Genomic DNA, 25758 nt, shown 5'->3' with positions numbered 1-25758 from the left:
GCTCTCCCCGAAAAGGTTTACCACGAACCCAGTGGTGGCGGCAACATTAAGTATCTGGGGGCAATGGAGGCGACAGAAGGGTGTGTTGGGAGCCTCGGTGTGGTCCCCGATCAGGAACAACCATAGGAAGGTTGGACGGAGGGTTCCAGAGCTGGCACCGGGCAGGAATTAGGAGAGTGGGAGACTTATTTATAGATGGGATGTTTGCGAGTTTGGGAGCGTTAGAGGAAAAGTATGAGCTGCCTCCGGGGAATAACTTTAGGTATATGCAGGTGAGGGTGTTCACAAGACAACAGGTGAGGGAATTTCCGCTGCTCCCGGCCAGGGGAACCAGGATAGAGTGCTTTCCGGGGGGGTGGGTCGGGGAGGGCAAAGTGTCCGAAATATACCGGGAGATGAGAGAAGAGGGGGAGGAGCTGGTTGAAGAGCTGAAAGGAAAATGGGAAGAAGAGCTCGGGGAGGAGATTGAGGAGGGTTTGTAGGCTGATGCCCTAAGTAGGGTAAATTCCTCTTCCTCGTGTGCCAGGCTTAGCCTGATCCAATTTAAGGTGCTACATAGAGCACATATAACGGGAGCGAGGTTGAGCAGGTTCTTCGGAGTGAAGGACAGGTGCGGGGGAAGCCCGGCAAACCACACACATATGTTTTGGTCGTGTCCGTCACTGGAGGAGTATTGGAGTGGCAAGAGTGATGTCGAAGGTGGTGAAGGTCCGGGTCAAGCCAGGCTGGGGGGTCACCCAACCCGGCACAATCTAGATCACGCCCTCACTGGATGTCATCCAGATATTGGATGCTATACTTCTCAGCTTGCGTATCTTATCTGTTCTGGTGAATTTCACAGCAGTAGCCGCAGCAGTGCTCCCCTCCCTTGTTACGACAAGCAAAATAATATACAAGATGTAATAGAGACTAAACATTACTTGCTGCAATATTTATTGAAGAACACTTGGCACATTTGTATGGTATTATAAGTGTCATTTAAAATATCCATTAAAATAGCAGAATGCCATGTAAACATGCTAATTGTGGTTCCTTAATGGCCTTTAATAATTTCTAGGTTAATGAGATCAATCATATTTTCCTTATATTTTACACTACTAAGTGATCAAGCAACTGATGGAACTCTACATTTTAACTCCAAACAGTACTTTTGGTTCAAAGGGCTTTTGTAAATTCTTTAATTTAATTTGGGGGGGCTTCCAGGAGGGCCAGGTTCGCAATTGAACATATAGTGGCTGGAGTTTAGATGAACGAAAGATGATCCCAGTGAAACACATTGGCAGGCACGAGCAATCTCAGGGTGGGGGGGGAGGGACGGCCCGCTGTGTGGGGCCACTGCCGCACGCATGCGCGGACCCGCGGCCGGAAGTGTAGGACCCGGATCTGCGAGGACTACTCCGGGGCCCTGCTCGCCCCTTTCAAAACGGAGAATCACTCAGAGCGATTCGCATCCGTTTTCCCGCGGGTGTGGGATATAGCCCCATTATTGGAGGATCCCGCCCCATATATACCCCTGGAAACAAGCCAACTTCTGGCTTTTGAAGTACAAATTGTCAAGCAAAAAAATCCACAGGTTGTATTTTTGAGATGTTAGCTTTTAACTAAAATATCCCTGCCCAGCATACCTAACATGGCTATCAAAGAAACCAACAACACAGTAATGGGGCAAGTGGTGCCCATACCATCTGTTGGTCTCTCTCTCTCTCTCTCTCTATTTTTATTATCGACCTCCGCAGGGCAAAGGGCCCGCATTGCAGAAGGAAGTGACAGAAGCATCATAATGGTATTGCAAAAAGTGTTTAATGGGCAGTACAAACCCCACTCCCGATGGTTCCGCCCCCCCCCCCCCCCCCACCCTCTCTCCCCAAACCCTACCTACTTAACCCCCCACCCCCTCCCCCTCCCCCGGTGCCCTCGGTGGTCCTCGGCGTGCTTGACCCTCCTAGCTCCACCACTACGTCTTGTGGCTTCCCTAGGATGCATATCAGAGCTGGAGGCAGCCAGCTGCTTACCTGGTCCCGTGGCCTTCGATGCCCCTGTCAGGTGTCCCCTGGGGCCGGAGGGCCCTGTTTCACATATCGGCAACTCATGCACAGCCGTGCCGCCCAGTCCCATGTGCTGACTGAGAGATACGACTTTATCAGAGGGGTGGAACTCGGGGGAGCTGGTGCCCACCGTCGCCACTCCATGGGTCGGGTCCGGCCTGGCACCCGGCACCCCGCCTCCAGACTGGTGGCCTCAGGGCCCTGGGATTCACCTTGGGACAGAGTGGCAGCTGGTTCAAGCCCCGGCTGCCCCTGTATCACCTGGCTCTGCCAGCCCTGGTGGCTCCCCATGGTCCGCACCATCGTGTCAAAGCCCTCAGCGATGATCCTCAGTGACTGGGACATGCTCTGCAGCGCCTCGGCCAAGCCCATCTGAGAGCGGTACATGTCCCACAGAGCCTTACCAAGGTCGGCCTGACGATGGGTGACATCCCCCAGCGAGCCGGACAATCTGCCAACACTCAGCCATGGCCGTCACCGACTGCGTGATGCCTTGGACACCTTCACTAATGGTGCCGACGCATGCACCAGGCTCTCCACCGTAGCAGTGTCGGCTTTGGTGCCATGCATTGCCGGTGACATCTCCTGTGCCCGTAGCTCCTGGGACTCTTCCATGTGGCTGTGGATCTGCTGGAGTTACGCTTACATCTTCATCTGGTCACCCAGGTTGGTCCCTAACGTCTTCATCGGCTTCGGGTAACTTTGTTCCACAGACTCAGAATCTGGCTGGGATCCTGGGATCCAACAGACCTCCGACTGCTATCTCACCTGGGGGTTCCTGCCTCCACCTGATGTGCATCATCAGCGGTGTGGTGCTCGCCAGATTGTGCCCAGAAGCCTGACCACTAACATTTCCCACCAAGGTGCGTATATCTGCACTGGTGGACGCTGGTGGACAGTGAGGATGTCAGCTGTGTCGCAACTAATATGGTGGCATCCTGAGAACTCTCTTCGGAGGTGTTCTCCTCGGAACCAGGAGAGAGTGTCGCACGGGATGGGCGTGGGATTGCAAGGGTAAAGGGAACGTCGGGTGTAGCTATACATGGACGATCTACTATTGTATGTTTCAGACCCGCTGGAGAACATAGAGAGGATCATGGGCATGTTGAGGAAGTTTGGGGCGTTCCCGCGATATAAGGTAACTTATGGGAAAAGCGAAGTTTTCCCGGCGAACGAGTTGGGTCGTTGATCCAATCTTGGTGGAAGCCATTTAAGGTGGCCAGAGTCAGGTAGCGAGGGAATGGGTGATGCTACATAAATGCAATTTAACAAAACTGGTGGAGGAGGTTAGGGAGGATCTCATGCAGTGGGACACGCTGCACTTGACTCTGGCAGGGAGGGTCCAAGTGGTGAAGATTAACATTCTGCCAAGATCCCTGTTCATATTCCAGACACTTCCGACCTTTGTACCGAAAGCCTTCTTTCGAAAACTGGATGTGATTATCTCAGACTTTGTATGGGCAGGGAAGGTGCCAAGTGTTAGGAAGACCCTGTTACAGTGACAGAGGCAGAAGGGAGGGTTGGGGTTGCCGAACCTGCTACATTAATACTGGGCAGTGAACGTGGAAAAGGTGAGGCGGTGGTGGGAAGAAGGTGCAGAATGGGTTAGGTTAGAGGAAGAATCCTGTAGGGGGTCCACCTTGAGGGCAATGGCGACGGCGGCATTGCTAATGGTGTCAAGGAAATACGCGGAGAGCCCGGTGGTGCAGTCCATGGTAAAGGTCTGGAACCAGCTGAGGAGGCACTTTAGGATAGAGGGGATGTTGGTGTTAACACCATTGTATGAAAACCATGGTTTTGAGCCTGGGGGGGATAGATGGCAGGTGGAGAGAAGTGGGGTTGGTTAAGGTGAGGGATCTGTACGCGGAAGAAGGGTTTTCCAGCATAGAGGAACTGAAGGAGAGAGTAGAGCTCCTGAGATGAAGTGAGATTAGGTACCTGCAGGTAAGGGACGTTGCACGGAAGATTTGGAAGAGTTTGGAGCGGCTGCTGCTTCCGGAGGTGGAAGGGGGAGAGCAGGATCGGAGCAATATACGGGTGGCTGGCAGAGTAGGGTGTTGAGCAGGTGGTGAAGATGAAGGAGAAGTGGGAGGGTGAGCTGGGATGGGAGATCAATTGGGTAGTATGGAGTGAGGCGCTACAAAAGGGAAATGCAACCTCTTTGTGCGCAAGTATAAGCCTGATATACTTCAAGCCAGTGCACAGGATACATATGACTCGGGCAAGAATGAGTGGGTTCTTCCAGGGGGTGGAAGACAAGTGTGAAAAGTGTGGGCGGGGGCCAGTGAATCACGCTCTGGGAAAGAACATATGGGAGAGTTGGAGAGATTCCGGGTGGGAGTGTTTGCAACGCTAACAAGGATAGTGGGGGAGGAGGTGGAGCTCCTTTGGAGGCGATATTTGGGATATCGGAGAAGCCGGAGCTGATGAAGGGGAGGAAGGCCGACGTTGTGACCTTCTCCTCTCTGATTGCCCGGTGAAGAATTTTGTTGGAGTGGCAGTCGGCAACACCACCGTGAGTAGCGGCTTGTCTGGGGACTTATATGACTTTCTTTGGCTGGAAAAGATCAAGTATGAATTAAGGGGTTCAGCAGAGGGCTTTGAGGCAAGTGGGGGATATTCATGGCCGTGTTTGAGGAGCTGTTCGTCGTGGGGGGGTGGGGGAAGGGAGGGGAGAAGGCGATGAAAAAGGGAAAAATTTGAACAAACTGTATAGTGGTGTGTTGGGGAGTTTGTTCCCCGAATTGTTTATGTTTTGTAACCTTTTGTAGAAGTTTGGAATAAAATTACATTTTAAAAATTTAATTCCCGGCTTGGGTCACTGTCTGTGCGGAGTCTGCACGTTCTCCCCGTGTCTGTGTGGGTTTCCTCCGGGTGCTCTAGTTTCCTCCCACAAGTCCCGAAAGACCTGCTTGTTATTTTGAATTCTCCCTCAGTGTACCCGAACAGGCGGAGTGTGGCGACTAGGGGATTTTCATAGTAATTTCATTGCAGTGTTAATGTAAGCCTACGTGTGACACTAATAAAGATTAGTAATATTATTATTAAGTCTTTAAAATGGGGGAACAGTGGATGTAGCGATGTTTCTACCTGAGGGAAGACCAGAACTAGGTACCGTAAGCGTCAGATAGTCATGAATAAATTCAGTAGGGAATTCAGGAGAAACTTTCTTACCCAGAACCTGGTTAAGAATGTGTAACTTACTACCATAAGGAATACCTGAAGTGGCTATCATGGATACCTTCAAGAGGAACCCAGATAAATACAGAAAGGAGAAAGATATGAAAAGATATTGATGGGCATGGATGCAGAAGGCTGGGACAAGACTCATGTGGTGCATTACCAGGATAGGCATGGACCCACTGGACCTGAATGGACACTTTCTGTGTTATAAATGTTAATAGTGCTGTGTAATTTATCTGGATACACACTTTCACAGTTCACTGATGCTTTTTACCACAGAGAAATCAGGTAGTTGAAGCACAAGGAGACTGTCAGGTAACTGCTAAGGTGAAAGGATTAAAGTTTCAATGGTGTTATTCAGCAGCCAAGGGCTGTCTTTTTTTGGCTTAGTTCTGAAGTAACCTGCACGGAGTTTGTCAATGGTTTACATCGAGAGCTTGACGTGAGAAAAGATCACAATTCTAAAATGGAATTCATTGTTTTGGGATCAGTAATTCTAAAATTTAAGCTTTGTCACACAAAAGCACAAGGTTTGAATTAAACCTTATGAGGGGAAGAGTTTATGGTTTAATCAGAGCCACGTTAAGGACAATGTTAAATGAATTGATGCTTGCAGTGGGGAAATAAAGCTCCCCTAATCCCCAGTTTCATCAAAGTCTAAATGGATTAGAATTTAAAATCCGAATAAGTTGACATATTTTGCATCCCAAGAACCGTTAAGACCAGAAAACTTAATTTACAAATCAGAATAATTTTTTTTTACTTAACAGGATGAAAAGGCAGAGGGATTCATCAGCTTGCCGGAGTTCAGGATAGACAGGGCTATTGAATGCAGACGGAAATAGTAAGTGCTAACCTGGCAATGTGGTCATGCAATTTGTCAAAAAAAAAACTAAACAAAGGGGAATCATCTGCTTTGCATCAAATGTTCTAAAGGCACATTTCCCAATTGCATGCTGAACTTGCCCTCTGGGAACATGCCATGTGAGATTGGGAGCTGCAGAGCAGGATTTCCAACCAACCTTCGTTAATGGACAAAATGATTTGTACCTGTGATTGCCTGATACACAATCACAGGCTGTCAAGGCTTTGCAGGAGCACACAAAGTTCACTTTCAATTGCCAAGAGATGGCACCCAGTTATGTGCATCCCTGTTCATGAGTCTCTGAGGTGCAATTGGTGACTACTTTTAGTTCTGATTTGTTTGTTCGATTAAAATCAAACGGCAAAAAAAAACGTAGATATTTCTAGGGTCTGACAGAGTAGGTACTGACTTTGTGGGATAGACTAAAGTGAGTCATCAACCCCTTTTAAATGTTCCCTCATTGACGTCAGAGAAAATGGAAGTGGAGAGGGATATAAAACGAGCTCACAGTGAGCCATTTTATACTATCTCACAACGTTAGAATCTACCCTAAAGACCTGCACAGTTTTGTTGAAGATTGCATTCTAAGAATAATGAAGTTCCTGTCTGCTGATCTGTGTGTTATGACTTTCATGTTTTGTTTTTTCTAAAGTGCCTTCAAGGCTTGCCACCCAAAAATTAAGAGCTTCTACTTTGCAACTGACTGCTTGGAAGAAATGAACAGGTAAAAATGTCACATTATGATAAATCATATTCAGCAATTAAGACGGTGACTGGAAGCTTAAACAGCAGTGCGGATTTTTTTCTTCTTTGACCAGTTTATCCATGCCCTTCTTGTACGTAGAAGACAGATTATGAAGAGTGGATTGACTTGGTGCCAGATGAGCAGCAGTCAGGGTTGTGTTAATTGTACCAGAGTGGGTCATGGGGTATAACCACAAAGAGCTTCCATAACATATTCTGCGTGCACCACATCTTGATTTTGAGAATCAAAACAAAATAGGCATATTTCTGCAGGCGATCTTAGCAGACAAACGCTTGAATGAGTTTGCGTGTCATTCGCCAGTCTGCTATTTTAATACAGGTGTCGAAGCTGTTAATCTTGCTGTTTGCATTTGCATAACGGGTGATTTTGTGAGAATGTACTTGGTCTTTGGCAGTTAGTAAAATGAATGATTGTTTTTAAATGCCATGGGTTTGATCTCCTGTTTTATTTCTTTACATTTTGATTTGATTGCAGCTGGAGACTTGCTCTGATCTATTAGGATATTCTATAGTGGGTGTTTAGAATGTATATAGTTTGAGCATTCTTTTTAATAAAGTATAATTGGAAAATAGTTCCCAATTAATTAAAATGTGACATCATTTCATGAAATATAACTTAATTGTCTATCACTAATAAACACCTCAGTATTTGCCTTAACTAAATTATGGGGGGAGTTCTCCGGCGATGGGATTCTCTTCATTTCTGGACACCTGTGGTGATTGACCCTTTAAGGGCAACACAGCAGCGTAAGCGTCGCATGGGCAGGAAGGATGTCAAACCTTAAAGAGATGGTGCAGAAGAGATTGACGAGAAAAGTACCAGGAATGAGGGAGCTCAGTTATGGGAGGAGACCGGAGAAGATGGTGTTGTTCTCTTTTGAGCAGAACAGGTTAAGAGGAAATTTAATAGAGTTGTTCAAAATCACATTGCTGGAATAAATGAGAGAAACTATTCCCATGTGGCTGCAGGGTCATTGGAGAGAAGAAATGGATGTTAGCTGATTGGTAAAAGAACCAGAGGCGTGGGGGAAATATTTTGTACGCATAGTTATTGTGATCCGGAATGTACTGTTGGAAAGGGTGGTGGAAGCGGCTTCAACAAAAAAATTCTGAAGAGAATGGATGAATATTTCAAGCGGAAAATATGACTGAGCTATGGAGAAAGAAAAGGAGATCAGGTTTAGTTGGAAAGCTCCACCATAGAGTTAGAAAATGACAATGGGCTGAAGGGCCTCTATCAGTGCTGCATAATTCTACTTGACATTGTTGCTACATTGGTGTAACCTTCAGAAATATTTGATCTTCTGGTGTAAGACAATTCAAAGTCCTTATATGCTGCACAGCTGCTCAACAATCCATCAAGTTCTAGGCACATATCCTGATGGTTAAATGCGTTTGCTGTCAGTCTCACCCACGAGCAAAGAACTGGTAGACACTCCCATGAGAGGAAACTGATGGACGCGAACCAAGCCAGACATGACTAATTAGGTGGAAATATCAGCTAAAATTCATTCGTGTCAGGCCCTGGAGCCCGAAGCTATGTCGTCACTTGTCTTTCCCTCCCGCTCGCCTCTTCCTTCCCCCAACTGTCCCAACTGTGGCTTCCCTCACACCCCTCCTGCTCATGGCTTCTCCTACTCTCCGCCTCTCTCCCTCCCCGACGCTCCTGCTCACTGCTCCCCTCCTCAACTGCCCCATTCACGGCCCCACAGGAATGGGAAGTAGCAAGCAGTAGGGAGGTGGTGAGAGGGAGGGGCAGTGGGGAATGGACCAGCGAGCAGGAAAGTTATTTTCATTATATTATTACGGTTAAGGAGACACAGGTGAGAGGTGGGTTTCCTCCGGATGCTCCGGTTTCCTCCCACAGCCCAAAGATGTGCGGGTTAGGTGGATTGGCCATGCTAAATTGCCCATAGTGTCCAAAATTGCCCTTAGCATTGGGTGGGGTTATTGGGTTATGGGGATTAGGTACGGTTACTGGGTTATGGGGATAGGGTGGACGTGTGGACCTTGGGTAGGGTGCTCTTTCCAAGAGCCGGTGTAGACTCGACGGGCCGAATGGCCTCCTTCTGCACTGTAACTTCTATATCTATATCAGGTATTGTTTAATTAAGTACCTTAAGCACATATAAAGAGAGACTTTCTGAGACACGGGCGGGATTATCCCTTTCGGGGACTAAGACCCCACGCCAGGCGGAGAATGGTCAAGAATCATTCCGGACTTTTTCCTCGAAAGTCGGGGTTGATTCTCTGTTTTCTAGGGGGCGAGCAGGGCCCTGGCGTTTGTCCCGTGGCTTAGGCTGCCAGCGGGACCCTGCTGTACAGACCGCGCGGCCATGCATGCGCATGGCGGCCGCAAGCGGGTCTGCGCATGCGCACAGCGGCCCACCTCGGCGCTTGCGCCGCCGACCTTGGCGCAGGCGCCGCCGACATGTCTGAGCCAAACAGTGGGCCCACGCGGAGCAAGGTAGGTATCTCCCAGATCACGATGGCCCACCGATCGGTGGCCCCCGATTGTGAGCCTGGCCACCACTGAGGCCCCCTGCTGGTGTCAGATTCCCCCGCCCCCACCAGGACCGCAGCCGCGGGTCCAGCTCCCGCCGGATGGTACCACATGTTAACCACGGCGGCAGGAGTTTGGCCGGTCAACCACAGAGAATTGCCACGGGGGCCTGTTCCAACGGCTCCCGACTGGCGCCACGTTGACCTCGTGCGCGGGACTAGCGGGTCTATGGAGAATCGCGGGAGCGCCGTCGCGCGGATTTCCTGCATGAATGGCTATTCTCCGCCCCTGCGCCGGGCGCAATACTGGCGCGGAGGGTGGGAGAATCCCGTCCAGGGTGTTTACATAGATTACATAGAACATACAGTGCAGAAGGAGGCCATTCGGCCCATCGAGTCTGCACCGACCCACATTAATCCCTCACTTCCACCTTTTCCCCACAACCCAATAACCCCTCCCAACCCTTATGGACACTACGGGTAATTTAGCATGGCCAATCCACCTAACCTGCACGTCTTTGGACTGTGGGAGGAAACCGGAGCACCCGGAGAAAACCCACGCACACACGGGGAGAACGTGCAAACTCCGCACAGACAGTTGGTTGGTTGGAACAGATGCAGACATACGTCATGTTGCATTTTATAAATGAATCAACTGCAAGTAGCGGATTTGTGTCTGATTTCCTACTTTACCATCTGGCATCATAATGAATTAACTGGTCAGGGAGAGAGGCAGCAACTGGGAGGGTCAGGGAGGAAAGCTGGGGTGGTGAGTGGGGATGGGGGCTGACGGTTCAGGGGAGTCAGGAAGAGAGGTGGCAAGCGGGGAGTCAGAAGAGGCAGCGAACAAGAGGTAAGTTGAAAAGTTAGCAAGTTGTTAAAAGTTAGTCACTTAAGAGTTAACAAGATATTAAGTGTTGTGAAGTGATTAAGCATTAGTGAGAGGACTTTTGGGCCCGGTTAATACCACTGAGCTAGTCATTCTGCTGCAGCTGGTTTTGTAGAATTATTAAAGGAATACTGATGCCAAAGACATTCGCACATTAAAAACATGAGGGCATTTCCAGGGATTTTGTGAAACATTTTGGATTCCTAGCACAGTTTTCCAAATAATAATGCAAAGGTTCTGGTGAGGTTATCTCAGGGGGCCTTTTAAACCGTACATACTTCCAAATATCTATACTACCTCTCCCCAATTCACTTTGAAATGAAATGAAAATGGCTTATTGTCACAAATAGGCTTCAAATGAAGTTACCTTGAAAAGCCCCTAGTCGCCACATTCCAGCGCCTGTTCGGGGAGGCTGTTACGGGAATCGAACCGTGCTGCTGGCCTGCCTCGGTCTGCTTTCAAAGCCAGCGATTTAGCCCTGTGCTAAACAGCCCCAGTTATATTGTGAGAAACAGTTCACTTTAAAAATTGTGAACCAATGTATTACTTCACATTTAATAGATTCTTAATTGACAAAATTGCGTATGGAACATGGTTGTTTTGGAATGCCCCCAAAACAACCTCAACAGTAATTCTTCCTCCTGGGGTTCCATTCACTTTTCATCACAACTCTCTCTTCCCCAGTTGATTGGAGGCTCCCCTCCTTCCCACAATGCAAATCCTGCCCCCCCCCCCCAACAGCAACCCCCATCAGTCCCCCCCCATCAGATCCCACCCCCCCCCATCAGACCCCCCCATCAGTACCTCCCCCATGACCCCCAGCAGAGACTCCTCCATCTGACCCCAATCAGAAAGCTGAAGAGGAGTTCAGGCAGTGGGTTGAAACATCACTGCATTTTCATTTACCCTTCCCTAGTATCTGCTGCTTCAGGGAGAGATGTTCAAAGCAGCAAGTGTCAGAGACTGTTACAATTGTCAGAATCTTCCTTGAAAGCCCAGTACACTTCAAAGAGCTTGAATTCACTTGATCACCTTTGAAATGCAGATATTTCTTTCAATTTCACTCAGTAAGACATTGAATTAGCCAATGATTGATGGTTCTATTACTCCAGAGACAGCTCCTTGGTGGATTGTTCATCTTTCCCGCCAAGCTTGAATGCATCTCTAATACCCTCCCTTCATAGGATCCCTACAGTGCAGAAGGAGGCCATTCAGCCCATCGAGTCTGCACCGACCCTTCAAATGAGCATTCCACCCATGTCCACCCCACCCTTTCAACGTAACCTTCACACTCCTGAATACTAAGACAATTGAGCATGGCCAATCTACCAAACCCACACGTCTTTTGACTGTGGGAGGAAACCGGAGCACCCGGAGAAAACCCACACAGACCCAGGTAGAACGTACAAACTCCACACAGAGTGACCCAAGGCCACAATTGAACCCGGTTCCCTGGCGATGTGAGACAGCAGTGCTAACCACTGTGCTACAGTGCCGCCCATCAGTCTCCCCATCAGACTCTCCCACAACAGAAATCCCCCATCAGAGACCCGTCTCCTGATGCTAACCACAGTATTTATAAACATTCTTGCTATGATTGACAGCCCCTCACCACATCAAAGGCAGCAAAGTACTTCCTGTTGTGAAAACGAGGAAGTCAAAGTACTTAGCTGACTAGGATGTGGTGAGGGGCTGTCAATTACGATATGGTCAAGAGCTTTCAATTATAGCTTAATGTTCATAAACATTGTGGTTAGTTTCACAGCAGGCTACATGAGATCCATTCAAGCGTGAAGGGAAATGAAATTAAACAATCCAGACATCTGGCTGTCTGGAAGCTGTCAATCACAGCCTTAGTTTCTCATTGATGTGAATGAAAGGCTTGCAGAACAAAGATCTGAGAGGGGGTTGAAATGCAGATATTCCTTTCAATTTCACACAGTAAGACATTGAATTCGCCAATGATTGATGGTTCTATTACTCCAGAGACAGCTGATGTGGTTCTTGCTTTCTAGGAATTCACTGCTGCTGCTTTCTCTGCCCGAGCCAGCAGGTGTATTGGGTAAATGTTAAAGCAGTGATTTTTCACTGTCAATGTCTAGATTGTTAACTAGCTTCTGGGCAGTGGTCTCTGTTATGTGGGGATCAATGTTTGGGGGCTCTGTTATGGGAGTCTCTAGTGGGGGGGCTCAGTTATGCGGGTTTCTGATGGAGGGGTCTCTGGTTGGGGGCTCTGTTATGGGGGTCTCTGATGGTGGTGGCTCGCTGGTGGGCTATTTTGTGGGGGTGAGGTGGGCAGAAGTTGCATAGCAGGGGAGGGGGGGCCCCTCCGATCGGCTTTGTGAGCACCTACTTTAAAGACTGCCCTTGGCCCACCGTGAGGTCTACCGTGCCACGGCCATGCTGACAAACACCTGCACTAAGCCACACCTATGTGAATCCCAGCCCTTAGGACCGGAGAATCATGGAGTTGTGTAAAATCCGGTGTCCAGCCCGTTAGTAGGATACCAATGGGTCAATTTAGCATATTCTCATCCTCCCACAGGGGTGGGGCGCGAACCTCGATGCAGCCACCAGCAGGGTACCAGAGGAGCAGAAAGGGCAGATTCTCTGCCCAATCGCGAACCAGGGGCGGGTTTAGCTCAGTGGGCTAAACAGTTGGCTTGTAATGCAGAACAAGGCCAGCAGCGTGGGTTCAATTCCTGTACCAGCCTCCCCGAACAGGTGCCGGAATGTGGCGACTAGGGGTTTTTCACAGTAACTTCATTGAAGCCTACTTGTGACAATAAGCGATTATTATTATTATCTCTCTGCCGACTTCAGGCAGCGGAGAATCCAGTCCCAGGAGCAATTCTACTCTGGCGGTATCACTTAGCCTCCAGAATGGAGAGTCCAGCCCCTGATTTGGGGTCATATGTCTCAATATTTGTGTGCACAATGCAGATTGGGAGTATTGTAACTGCGGCTTTACTCAAACTCCCTGGAGGCATTTTGCTCTAAATTCTCCTGTCTTAGCCAGAGAATATTTTGCAATGGCCTTCCTTCCTGCACCGCCCCCGGAGTTGTTACCTCTGGCGTCCCCCGAGGATCAGCAATTGGCCCCCCGTAATTTCTCGCATAGATCCTACCACTCGGAAACATCTTGTATGAAATGTCATCAAATTTCACACACATGCTGCCAACACTCAGGTCTGTCTCGCCACCACTTTTCATAGAACTTACAGTGCAGAAGGAGGCCAGAAGGGCTTCTCTCGCCCCCCTTCACTGTGTAAGTAACGTTAGCCTGGTTGTCCAACATCCAACCAAGATGGGCTGCAGTTTTCACCAGTTGGAATGTTGGGGAGACAAAACCATCGCCTTTGGTCCCCACCATAAATTCCATTCATTCGCCGCCTAATCCATTGGCCTCCCTGATCACTGTCTGGCCAAATTGCTTTTTGAAAGAATTTAACAGTTGCTGCCCAAGTCGAAAAAATGATTGTCAGAGATATAGGCACAAAGGAACAGGAGTGGGTCATTCAGCCCATATATTCAGTCGTAAATCCTGCGCGGGTTTGGATAATGCTCGTTCATCCTCTATTTTAACGCATTTTTAATCCAATTATTTTCGATGATTGACAACTCACTAAAATGGTAAAGGAATATCACGAGTGTCTTAAATGTTCAGTATATATTCCACTTCCAAATCTTCCGGACACACTATATCAATCAGAGTAATTCTTCAGAATGTCGCAGCTGAAACTAACTAGTAGTATTGCTCTTGGAATGCAAGTTATGTTTCTCCAGCGATAACAGTAATATCAGTAAAACAGGCTGAGTTACAAAAGGAGGTATCCTGATTGCGCAGTAAAAGCCCTCAGAAAATCCAGGTTACTTACTGCAGATTACAGGAAGTTATAAGCAAACAAAGTTTGCCTGACAGTTGCCATCTTTTATTTAAATGAAGGCAATCTAAACTGGCAGTTTAAAATTCCATTAAAAATAACCAAATAACATAGTATTCATTCGGTTCCTGATATTGGCAACAGTAATTTCTAACTTGTCATATTTCTTGTAGATTAATCTTAAATAGTTTGGAAGGAGGTCCAGTTTTGATGTTTGCGTTTTACAAGGAGTAAGATATAAATTGGCCTTGCAGAGATGGAGCTGCTTAATTTTTTTTTAAATCCAAAATCTGATGGTTCTGATTTATGAAAAGTGAGCAATAAGGCACTATTTCACGCTGATGATTTATTTTCTTGCCATTTCCAAAGACCATAATTGAATTTAAAATATCCTCATTAAGCAAGAATTCCATCTGTGAAGATGCAGCATAATCAAATACAAGTTTTCAGTGTCTGGGAAGGACAACAAGTTCAGGAGAATTGGCAGAAACAATTTGTCCTGTGATGACCAAAGGGTTTGCAATGTTTTTGCTGACGTTTCTGACTTGGTACCGCCTATGTCATCGAGCTGAGGAGGGGAGTAAGAGATATCGTTAGAACCAAAATCAATGAAAGAAAAGATTTATGTTGTACCTTGCATGATTTCAGAATGTCCCAAAACAACTTGGGGTGGATTCTCCGCCCCGCAGCGCCACATTTCTGCCCCGACCCGCCGGCGGCATTCTCCGGCCGTTACTCCAGCCGATCAATGGGGTTTCCCATTGTGGGGCAGCCCCATGGCATCGGGAAACCCTCAGGCGCCAGCAAAACGAGAATCGTGCCGGCGGAGAATTCCGCCCCTTGTTTTTAAAATGTATGTAAAATGGCACTTCCAAGAGGGCAACACGCCTACAGTACTGCACTGGAATGCTGGACTGGATTAGCTTTAAAGATGCTGTTGTGCAGGTCATCTACTGGAACTTTTTTGGTATCTAGGTGTGAAAGGATGAGTGGTATGCCATCTAGAGGAGAAGATGATGTCGCAAGGTTTGCATAATCAGAGGCCGTGTGCGGGATTCTCCGTCGGCGGGATCCTCTGCTTCGCCAGCAGCGCACACACACCTGTGGATTTTCCCGCAGCATGGAGGTGGACACGATAGGAAACCCCATTGGCCGGCTGCCCGGACGGAAATTCTGATGCCGGCGGGAGCGCACCGCACCAGGAAAGTTATGGCGGGACGGAAAATCCCGCCCCTTCTCTGTGTGCAGTGCATTCTCCGCCTGGTGTGGGATCTTAGTCCCCGAAAGGGAGAATCCCGCCCGTGTCTCTGTGAGAAACACATGGCTATTCAATACAACTCGTGTTGAATGGGGAACTGCGACCGAGGCTGCGCATAGCCCCGTTTTGTACAGAGGGGGAGCTCCGCTCGCCGGAACTCCCCATTGTAGCGAGAGATTGCGACGCCATTTTTAAATGGCATCCAGATCTCCGAGGCCTCCCAAAAAATCCCGACCTCCACCCCGCCCCCGCTAAAGTTAGCTTTTGGAAAAACCTTGTCAAAGCTGGGAATTCCTGCACTATTCTGGAAAACAAATATCCAATTGAAGTCGGAGTTTTTGAGACAGTTTTGAGGCTTTGATCTTATTCAAAGGTAAAGACAGTAATTATATGGACACATTAAGAAATATGAAATGAAATGAAAATCATTTATTGTCACAAGTAGGTTTTAAATGAAGTTACTGTGAAAAGCCTCTAGTCGCCACTTTCTGGCGCCTGTTCGGGGAGGCTGGTACGGGAATTGTTGGCCTGCCATGGTCTGCTTTAAAAGCCAGCTATTCAGCCCTGTGCTAAACCAGCAAATTTATGGCTGCTTTTGGTTTTTGCTGAGTTTTGAAAATTACAAATTGCAGTTCAATGGAAAAGTATCTGCAAAGAAAAGGACTTACATGGAGGGATTTGATAAGTTGGCATTCTTTTTTCAGATGTTCTCTTAATTGCACAGAATTAGTTGTTTTGGTAAATCCTTAGCAGGTTCACTTTTCTTGCCATTTACCTTTACAGGTGTGCTGCTTTTTAATTTTGACCAATCAGGAAAACATGGCAGGAACGTATTCGCACTTTAATGAAGAACCTGTCCCTGCAGAACCAGGAGGCAGTACTTTTAAATGCATTTTATTACAAACGTGTATCAAGACAGGTTACGACGAATAACCACTCCAGAAAACATACTTCCCAACATTCAACTATACAGTCTGTCCAGACTTTTCCCCTTTTTCACCCCTCCTCCCCCCACAACCCCCCTGCAACGAACAGCTCCTCAAACACGGTCACAAACATCCCCCACCTTTCCTCAAGCTTCCCTGAAGAGCCCCTTAACTCGTACTTTATTTTCTCTAATCGCAGGAATTTGTACAGGTCACCCAATCAAGCCGCTACCCCCAGTGGTGATACCGACCACTGCAAAATTCCAGCAAAATTCACCGCCGTGCAATCAGAGAGGCGAAGGCCAAGACATCGGCCTTCCTCCTCTCCATGAGCTCCGGCTTCTGAGAAACCCTAAAGGGTCCGGGTCCTCCTCCTCCACTATGCTGAGGAAGACCGCAAACACTCCCGCCCAGAATCTTCCCAATTTTTTGCAACCCCAAAACATGTGCGTGTGATTCGCTGGCCCCCACCCACACCTCTCACACTCATTTGCTATCCCCTGAAAGAACTCACTCATTCTCACCCGAGTCATATGTACCCTGTACACCACCTTAAACGGTATCAAGCTCATCCTTGCACAAGAGGAGGTCCTGTTTACCCTATACAGTGCCTCACTTCATACTCCCCAATGATCTCCCCTCCCAATTCCGCTTCCCATTTCTCATTGATCTTCACCACCCGCTCACACCAGGAAGCAATACTAATCATTCTTTTTTTTTCTGTTGCTTTATTTTCAGAAGAAATTTGTCGTTTCACAAATATAGGCCAGTGTTTTGTTTCAAATCTGGCTTGTCCTAACCACCAACTTCATGATGAATATGCTGCCTTTTTTGTCACTCAATACCAGCAGCGTGCCTATGTGAAGATGGATTTCTGCATTTGGCTGGCTTGGGTTCACCAACAAATGTATTAGAGCATGACGCTGCCTAATAGAATGATGGATACTATCAGGCATTTCATATCAGAACACATAAATATTGATGCCAATCTAATTATATTTCATATCTTATTCTTTCAAAGATTACTAGTACTGCCCAGAATAGAACAATCAGATTTGAATCTGTCTGTCAACTAATGTAAATGGCCAGCAATAGTAAGTGCACAAGCACGGTCAGCGCCTAGTCCCCATGCTTTCTGAGTTCAAATGAAAAGTGAATGAGGAAAGAACGCCCTTGTTTTTTCACAGTGCTCTCGGCATATAAACAGAAAGACGAGCTGTCGCACCATTCCCATACGGACAGAATCAGCTTCACCAGCTTCAATCCAAGGATTGCGGCTAGCAGCTCCACCGTTAAAAGCCTGACTGACTGCTTGTCCTTGTCCATTTACACTGCCTAGCCAGGCATTGGGAAGACTGTCCAGTTGACCCTCTCCCTAATTAGGGAGTCATCGATCAGAATTGACTGGATTTTGTTTTGGGGTTGGGACGCCGTTGGGTGATATTCCAGGACCTGACCCCGGATTGCGTTGGTTGGTGTCGGGCTCCTGTCACGATCATTGTAGGGATGGAGTGTGGATGGGCTCCTGAAGCTGGAGGACCAATAAGGGGCCTTCCAACTGCTATGACCACTGCAGATGTTAATTTCTGAACAAACCAAATCCCAGAGGGAAACTTGTGTTACTGGCCATAACCTTTTTTTGTATACTGAAAATGAAAAGGAAAAAAAATCGCTGTTCTCAGCAGCAAAAAAATCAAGTAACACTTTTGGAATTTTAAAAAGTAAAAAATAAATGTTTTATTAACGGGCAGAAAACTTATGCACACAAGATTACTGTTACAGTTAAAAATACCCTTCCAAAACATTTCCCCAAAACACTCCCTACTTGGTCAAACCCACAAGTAAACAGCTTGCAGACAACACTCTCGTATCGATGTTTAGCTATAAAAATCTAGCAATATTACTCAAGACAAAACTGCGGGCACTTTAATCTTTAATGAAGGTAACCACACAAACCCTCAAACTTACTTCCACTCTGCTATGGAAATCCAAGAACTTCAGAACAAGACTACCGTTGAATCCCGATTGGCGGGATTCTCTGACCCTGGGCTGGGTCGGAGAATCGCCGGGGGGGCGCGCGATTCACGCGACGCGGGTCCGCAGATTCTCCGGTTAACCCCGCCCCCGGTGATTCTCCGCCCGCAATGGGCCGAGTGCCGAGCCAAGTCCTGCCGGCACCGTTCACAAGTGGTCCTAGCCGGCCTACTGATTGGCGAGGCGGCTTCTCCTGGAGGGGGCCTATTTTCCTCCGCGCCGGACCCCTGTAGCTCTCCGCCATATTGCGTCGGGGGCCGGCGCGGAGAAGGCAACTAGCGCACATGCACGAATTTGCGCCGGCCGTAATGCGCATGCACAGACCCGCGCAGTCCATTTGACGCTGGTATCAGCAGCTGGAGCTGCGTGAGTCGCTCCAGTGGCGTGCTGGCCCCCTGTATAGTGTAGGACCGCTGATTCTGGGGGCCTCTTGACGCCGTCATAAAACACAACAGCATGACGGTGTCACACTTAGCCTCAGGATCAGAGAATCCCGCCCAGGATTTTTCTGCTTGACCCGACGGTTGATTCAAACGTCACCATCTCCCAGCCCAGAGCTGTTTCCATCAGATATTCCCCCCCACATCCAACACCAAATCAGCTCAACATCACTCCTTGCATATCCTTTTTTGCCTTTGTCTTCGATTCCATTGTTAATTTTTACAAAGGTAAAAATCCTTCATGTCTTTACTATTGCCTCAACTTTTGGGATCAAATAAAATATAATAATCTTCCTTCAATTTATTCTTCTGTTCATCAGCTCAAACAGTATGTAAAATCCAAACATTTGTAGGCTGGCTGACACTTACTTGAGGGCTGGATGACACCAAGGTGCGGAGAATCGGCAAAACCATGCCACGACGCCCCGATGCCGGGGCGCAATTCTCCGAGGTGCGGAGAATCGGCGCCATTTGCGCCGGTGCATTAGGCGCGGTGCCAGCCGCTGGAATCGGCGGGGCTGCGATTCTCCGGCCCGGATGGGTCAAGCGGCCGCGCCGATACGACAGAGTCCCGCCGGCGCCATTCGCCCCTGGTCACTGCCGGCGGGAACTCTGCGCGAACGGTCGGGGGGGCAGCCTGTGGGGGGGGGACTCCGATGGGGTCTGGCCTGCGATCAGGGCCCACCAATCGGCGGGCCGGCTTCTCTTCCCCCCCCCCCCCCCCCCCCCCCCCCCCCCCCCCCCCCCCCCCCCCCGCGGGCCTACTTTCTGGCGCGCCAGCCCCTGAACACCGACGCCATCTTGAGTCGGGGCCGGCGGGCTAAAGAAGTCCCCCGCGCATGCGCAGGTTGGCGCGACCCAACTGCGCATTTGGCGCTGCGAAAGGAGGCTGGAGCGGCATGAACCACTCCAGCGCCGTGGGGGTCAGAATCGGTCGTACCAAGGCCCGGTTCGCGCCGTCGTGAAATGCGATGCGGCCGGTAAATTTTACAAGACCCAAATCTACATATTAAAGTGAGCAGTTAGTCTCATTTTACTATGCACTCGCCCGAGTGGCCCAAGGCACGGGATCTAACCCCTGGCCTCGGAGACTTCAAGCGTTAATTAACACTGCTCTCCACCAACGTCGACGAGGCTAACCAGCACTTGAGGGGTTCTCCCAGGTGATGGGGGGGGGGGGCTCCTGGGGCGGGATTCTCCATTACGATCAATAGGGTTTCCCATCGTGGCAGGGGCATCGTCAGGGTGCCAGTGCCAAGATGTCTTGGTGGCATTTCGCCCATGCTGAGAATTGGGACTGGGGGTGCGCTTATGAAGCGGTGGGGGGGGCACGAGTTTGGGAATGGCGGGAATTCAGGACCATGGTGGGGGGTCTCGAGGGGGTGACATTCCTTCCTGCACTGGCGACCTGAGATCATTAATGCAGGAAATGGGACAGTGCGGCCTCAGTGGGGCATCGCAGAGTGTCTAGAACCAAGGGGCATTTTCTCAGAGTAAAGTGTTGCCCATTTAAGACAGAAATGAGGAGGAATTTCTTTTCTCAGAGGGTACTGAATCTGTGGAATTCTTTACCGCAGAGCTGCAGAGGCTGGGTCATTAAATATGTTCAAAGCATCAGTAAAGGATTCAAGGGTTATAGGGACAAGGCAGGAAAGTAGAATTGAGGTTATTTCAGATCAGTCATGATCTCGTTGAATGACAGAGCAGACACCTTGTGCCAAATGGCCTACTTCGGATCCTACACCTTATGGTCTTTAAGCACTTGATTTTTCTCAACTCCCAAGCTAACCCTTATTAGACGACCTCTGTTATACAAGCCCAGGACTGGACCTCTCCCTGTGGTCTGAAGCAGGCCTCTACCCAGTGTCAGACCCCTCAATCAGTTTTATGAGCTTCTCAGATGATCATGGGGTTGGAATCGCCAAGCCTCCGCACCGAAATTGCGTTCGGCGCAGGTGCAGAGAATGGTCGTGAATCCGGAAATCGGTCCCCTCGAGAATCGCTCGCGCGCGAGCTACGCGGCTCAGAAAGGGGGCCATTGACAGAGGTTCCCTCCCGTGATTCTCTGCGCAAAACTGGCTGAGTTCCTGACGGCGTGGTTTTAACCACCTATCAGCCGTCGGGAACTTCGACTGGCGGCTGTGGACTCAGTCGCCCTGGTGGGGGCGGGGTGATCAATCACCGGGGGGGGCCTCGTGGCTGGCCAGGGGAGCGATCGGTGTTGCTCTTTTTAGCCTTAGTTTTATTAGCTCTAATTCTGTCACCTTTGCTCACGAGTCGCCAGGTATCTTTCTGATACCGCCACGTGGTTCAAGCTCGAGTTATGATTAATAAGTCAGCACACCACTTAGTAAGATTGAAATCAACGGTCATTTATTATATACAACAAATAATGCTTACACAATAATCCTACTATCTATATAGAAACCTACCACTACTGGCCAATACTTAACTTTAGGAAGGGCCCACCAGGTCAGGGAAACGAATGGCTTATCGAATCGGATCTGGCCCGCGGGATTCAAAAACGCTGATACAGGTCGATGGCTAGGAGTCTTTATCGGGTAGCGATCGCTGGAGTCAAACTTACAGTTTCTGGTTGATGTTCTTGCGAAGGTCTCGAGCAGGAGAAGAAGGGAGAGAGAGAGAGATCTGAACTTGGCCCCTCACTTTATTGGGCCCCGGGGCTTCCCGCCTCTCGGGGCGGCCCTTGACCCTGAGTCCCAAGTGATTGGACTTGTTCCCAATCACTGGGTTCGATATGTCCAATAACGGGGCGATTCCTCGATCGGGGGATGGTCGTTCACCTGTCATTGTTTCGGCCACTGCAGGCGCCGACAGGTCTGGTCCGGCATTCAATTGCTAATATGTTGCAATTGTTCCCGGGGATAGCCGATTAAACTGCAGATATCTGGGTTGATGTGCTGCTAATGGTCTTGAGTATCGATCTGGGCCGACTTCCCCAGAGCCGAATACGCTATTCTGTCTGCAGCTGTCCGTTTGTGTCCTGTTGGCTGCTTTTCCCATCAGCCTTTTCGGTTAGCCATTTTAAATCGGGTTTTGGCCAAATTAATAGGGAATCAGCCATTTTAGGTGGCTACATCGGGCATCATGGACCCGCGGGTGCGCGCGATCTCGGGGGGGGTGGGGCTACATTTATTTGTGCCGCTGAAGGCCGCCGCCGTGCACATGCGCGGACTCCTGACTTTCTTAAGGAAAATCCAGAGTGAAACGCCAGTGTTTTTACGCTGCCGTGGGAACATAGCCCCATTATTGGAGAATCCAGCCCATGTTTTTTAAAGAGTTTTTCAAATGTTTGGTTAGTTTTATGACCACTTTAATGGGAATTAGGAAGATGTCGCAGAGATCTGGGATATTCCTTCTAAGCTGCCTGCATTGCCATCTACCCACCTCTGTTTCTGCCTCTGCACGGGAGGTGAATCCAGCCCATTTCCTGCCACCCCACTGTGAAAATGGTGTGAGCAGGAAGGGGCGACAGCGGGATCATGACAAGGGGAAATAAGCCCACGTCACAGTTCCCTCATAGATCAATTCCCAGGCCAACATCTCTCCATAGTAGAAACACCCACATAGCACAGAGCAAGAAATGTATGTATGCCCACAAATAGCAAATGCTGGATAAACCCAGCAGGTCTACCAGCATCTGTAGAGAGAGAGTAACAGAGTAAATGTTTTGAGTCCACATGGCCCTTCTACAAAACTGAAGAGGGCTATAAATGTAATGAATTATATCGTTGGGGAGGAGGCAGGGCAGAATGGAAGGTCAGGGATAGGTTAGACCTGCAGAGAGATTGGTAAAGATGTCATGGACATAAGACAAATGTTGTCATTAAGGACTGATGGGTCTTATTAGGGGCATAAGGGTAAGATGGCAGAATGTGTTACGAGCTGAACAAAGGTGGGAACAAAGGCTCAGTGGGAGCAAAACTGAAGAACAAGGGACAGGTGGCCACATGGTGGTGGGGTAAGGTTGTGTTGGGATAGACCAAGGGAACCAAAGAACTAAAGGGGTGTCAAGATGTAGGGGAAAGTTCACAGTCTAAATTCATTAAACACAATGATGAATCCAGAAGGCTCATATGAATATCGGACTTACTGTGTGAATATTGCATCAATCGGTATTTATATCTTGTTAACCCTTTCCTTATGGTAAAGATGTTTTATATTATAATGTGTTTTAGTGTGGGGCTGGTGATGTGTAGTCTAGTCATGGGTATGGTGTTGAGCATAAAAACCCACATCAAAATGGCCTGTTTCAGTGTGAGAGGCACTTGATTGAAACATCAGGGGCGGGATTCCCCGAGCCCGCGTCGGCCCTCCCAGGTGGGCGTAGAAGAGCCCATTTTGAAGTAGAGTAGATATTCCCCAATGCCCTGGCCAAAATCTATTCCTCAACCTACCTCACAACAAAATGTTTAACTGGTCATTATCATGTTGCTGTTTGTGGGGGTTTGCTCTGGGCAAATATGCTGCTACATTTTCTACTTTGCAATAGTGATAATAATACTGGACTTCAAATGTAATTCCGTGGTTGTAAAATGATTGAGGATGTTCTGAGGTTGTGTAAATGCATATCTTTCCTTCATACAAAAATACAACATTAAAAATATGCTTTAAAATTTCACGATAGCTTGCTTGCCTTATGTGATTTTCTTGTGATTTTTGCAGTTCTTCTACATGCTTACTAATCCATTCCTTCCTCAATTATTTATTGTTTCTATAATTTTTAATTCATGTCAATTTTTTTAAGCCATTCAAATATTCTGTTTGTACTGAATTATTATTGGCAACTGCTGGAAATGATGTGTATTGTGAAAAACCTGCTGCTCCAGTAACTTATGTTTTCTCTTTTTTGTCAAAGTTTAAAATATAAAACCTTCTGGAAAATTACCTGATCAGTTTTTCCTTAAAAAACATGTATAATATTTAGCACTCGGCTGCTTTGCAACATTAAGCACATACTTAAGCTTGAGGAATGGAGTTTGCACATTCTCCCCGTGTCTGCGTGGGTTTCCTCTGGGTGCTCCGATTTCCTCCCAGGGTCCAATCTCTACCAGCGTGGCCCTGGCGTGGTGGACCTCATGGTGGGCCAAGGGGTAACACCCCCCCAAGCAGTTAGCCCCTTGGTCCATCACACCAGGGCCTTGCTGGAAGAGACCATTCAAGCCCAACCAAGGGCCAACACCTCCCACAATGCACTGCCTTCCGACAACCCCCTCCCTACCAGACCCCCACACCCCCTGTAATTAGGGGATACCCACAAGAACGCCTGTAATAGTGAGACCAGGGACTCCCTGCCTAACGAGACCACCTTTTCCCCCCCCCCCCCTCCCCACACACACACCCAACATACAGAGCCCCCCCCACCCAGCAAAGAGACCCCTGTCTGGGAGCTTGACAGCAGTCCAGGCAGGGACAGTGAGAAGAATTACAGCTGTAACACTTCAACACTTGAAGCTCCACCGGCGGAATTCTCCAATAATGGTGCTATCTCCCCATGCCCGCGAGAAAACGGGCACGATCACTCTGGACTTACCTGGAGAAAGTCCAGAGTGATTCTCTGTTTTGCAGGGGGCTAGCAGGGCCCTGGAGTGCTCCTCGCAGCTCCGCTGCCGATACAGGGCCCTGCACTTCCAGCCGGAGGTCGGCGCCTGCGATGGCCTGCGGAGGCAGACCCGCCCAACATGGCGGACCCACACAGCGGACCGGCCTCGAAAATATAGGCCTCCCCGAGATCACGCCCGCCCACCGATCAGTGGCCCCCCGATCGCGAGCCAGATCGTCCTGGAGGCCTCCCTTGGTGACAGACACCCCGCCCGCCCCCCACCAGGGCGGCCACGGACTGAGTCCGCACCGCCACACCGGGTGCCCACCAGGTTGAACCATGGGCGAGATTCTCCGACCCCCCCGCCGGGTTGGAGAATCGCCGGGGGCTGGCGTGAATCCCGCCCCCGCCGGTTGCCGAATTCTCCGGCACCGGATATTCGGCGGGGGCGGGAATCGCGCCGCGCCGGTTGGCGGGCCCCCCCCCCCGGCGATTCTCCGGTGGATGGGTCGAAGTCCCACTGCTAGAATGCCTGTCCCGCCGGCGTGGATTAAACCACCTCTCTTACCGGCGGGTCAAGGCGGCGCGGGCGGGCTCCGGGGTCCGGATCGGGGCCGCGCCGCCTTGCAAACTCCAGACGGACAGTCACTAAGGCTGGATTTGAACTCCCTGGCACTGTGCTATCCATTGTGCCGCCCTAAACATCCTCATCTAAACATCCACTGCCTGTATCCTGTCTGTCTGAGCTCTCATTCAGCCATTACTTCTACTTACTGACCATTTGGCTCCCACTCCCAAGCAAACCCTATTTCAAATTCACTTCCTTATGTTTAAATTAGCTGTGACCTAACATCTCCATATAACCTCCCAGCTGTTATATTTTATGCCTTGGCTAATAAAGGCAGACGTTATGATGGAGGGAGTTTTGGTTTGGAAGGTTGAAATAAAAAGGTGAGATTGTGAGCACTCGAGTCATGGTCATGGACTGGGATGGAACTGGTTCTGAGCATCGGGTTTTGATGTAGCCAAGTGATAAAAGCTTCAGTATTCCTAAATAACTGGAGGAAACTGTGGATCACCCATGACCAGATGTCAGCCAAGCAGTCTGAAAATGCAAAAGCAGTGGAGTGGTCAAGGGAGGTGATGGAGGGGTAGAGCAGTGTGTCAGCAGCATATATGTGGAAACTAACCTTATATATTTGGATGATGTTGCCAAATGGGTAGCTTTTGGATTCACAGAATCATAGAATCGTTATAGCACAGAAGGCGTCTGCACCAGCTCTCCACACAAACAATTTGAGGAGGGGGATAAAAATAGGTCCTTTGGGGACTGGGGTAGAAGTGCTGGCATGGGAGGTGAAGCCATTACTGGAGGCACCTTGGCTTCAACCCAAAGATAAAAG

The 25758-nt window shown here is 48.9% G+C and overlaps 1 protein-coding gene across 3 annotated transcripts in view; it reads left to right on the top strand.

The window, feature by feature from the left end:
- The window catches only part of LOC140420938 (connector enhancer of kinase suppressor of ras 2), a 986283-nt gene that overhangs the window by 908062 nt on the left and 52463 nt on the right, over positions 1-25758 (top strand). For all 3 annotated transcript variants that reach the window (XM_072505113.1, XM_072505112.1, XM_072505114.1), the window contains 2 exons: positions 5999-6072; positions 6746-6817. In XM_072505113.1, the coding sequence (XP_072361214.1) occupies positions 5999-6072; positions 6746-6817 (146 nt within the window). The remainder of the gene's footprint in view (positions 1-5998; positions 6073-6745; positions 6818-25758) is intronic.

Source organism: Scyliorhinus torazame, chromosome 5 (genome assembly GCF_047496885.1).
Source record: "Scyliorhinus torazame isolate Kashiwa2021f chromosome 5, sScyTor2.1, whole genome shotgun sequence".
Classification (NCBI taxonomy): domain Eukaryota; kingdom Metazoa; phylum Chordata; class Chondrichthyes; order Carcharhiniformes; family Scyliorhinidae; genus Scyliorhinus; species Scyliorhinus torazame.
The sequence above is the reverse complement of the archived record's forward strand: the minus strand, read 5'-3'. Positions and strand labels throughout refer to the sequence as shown.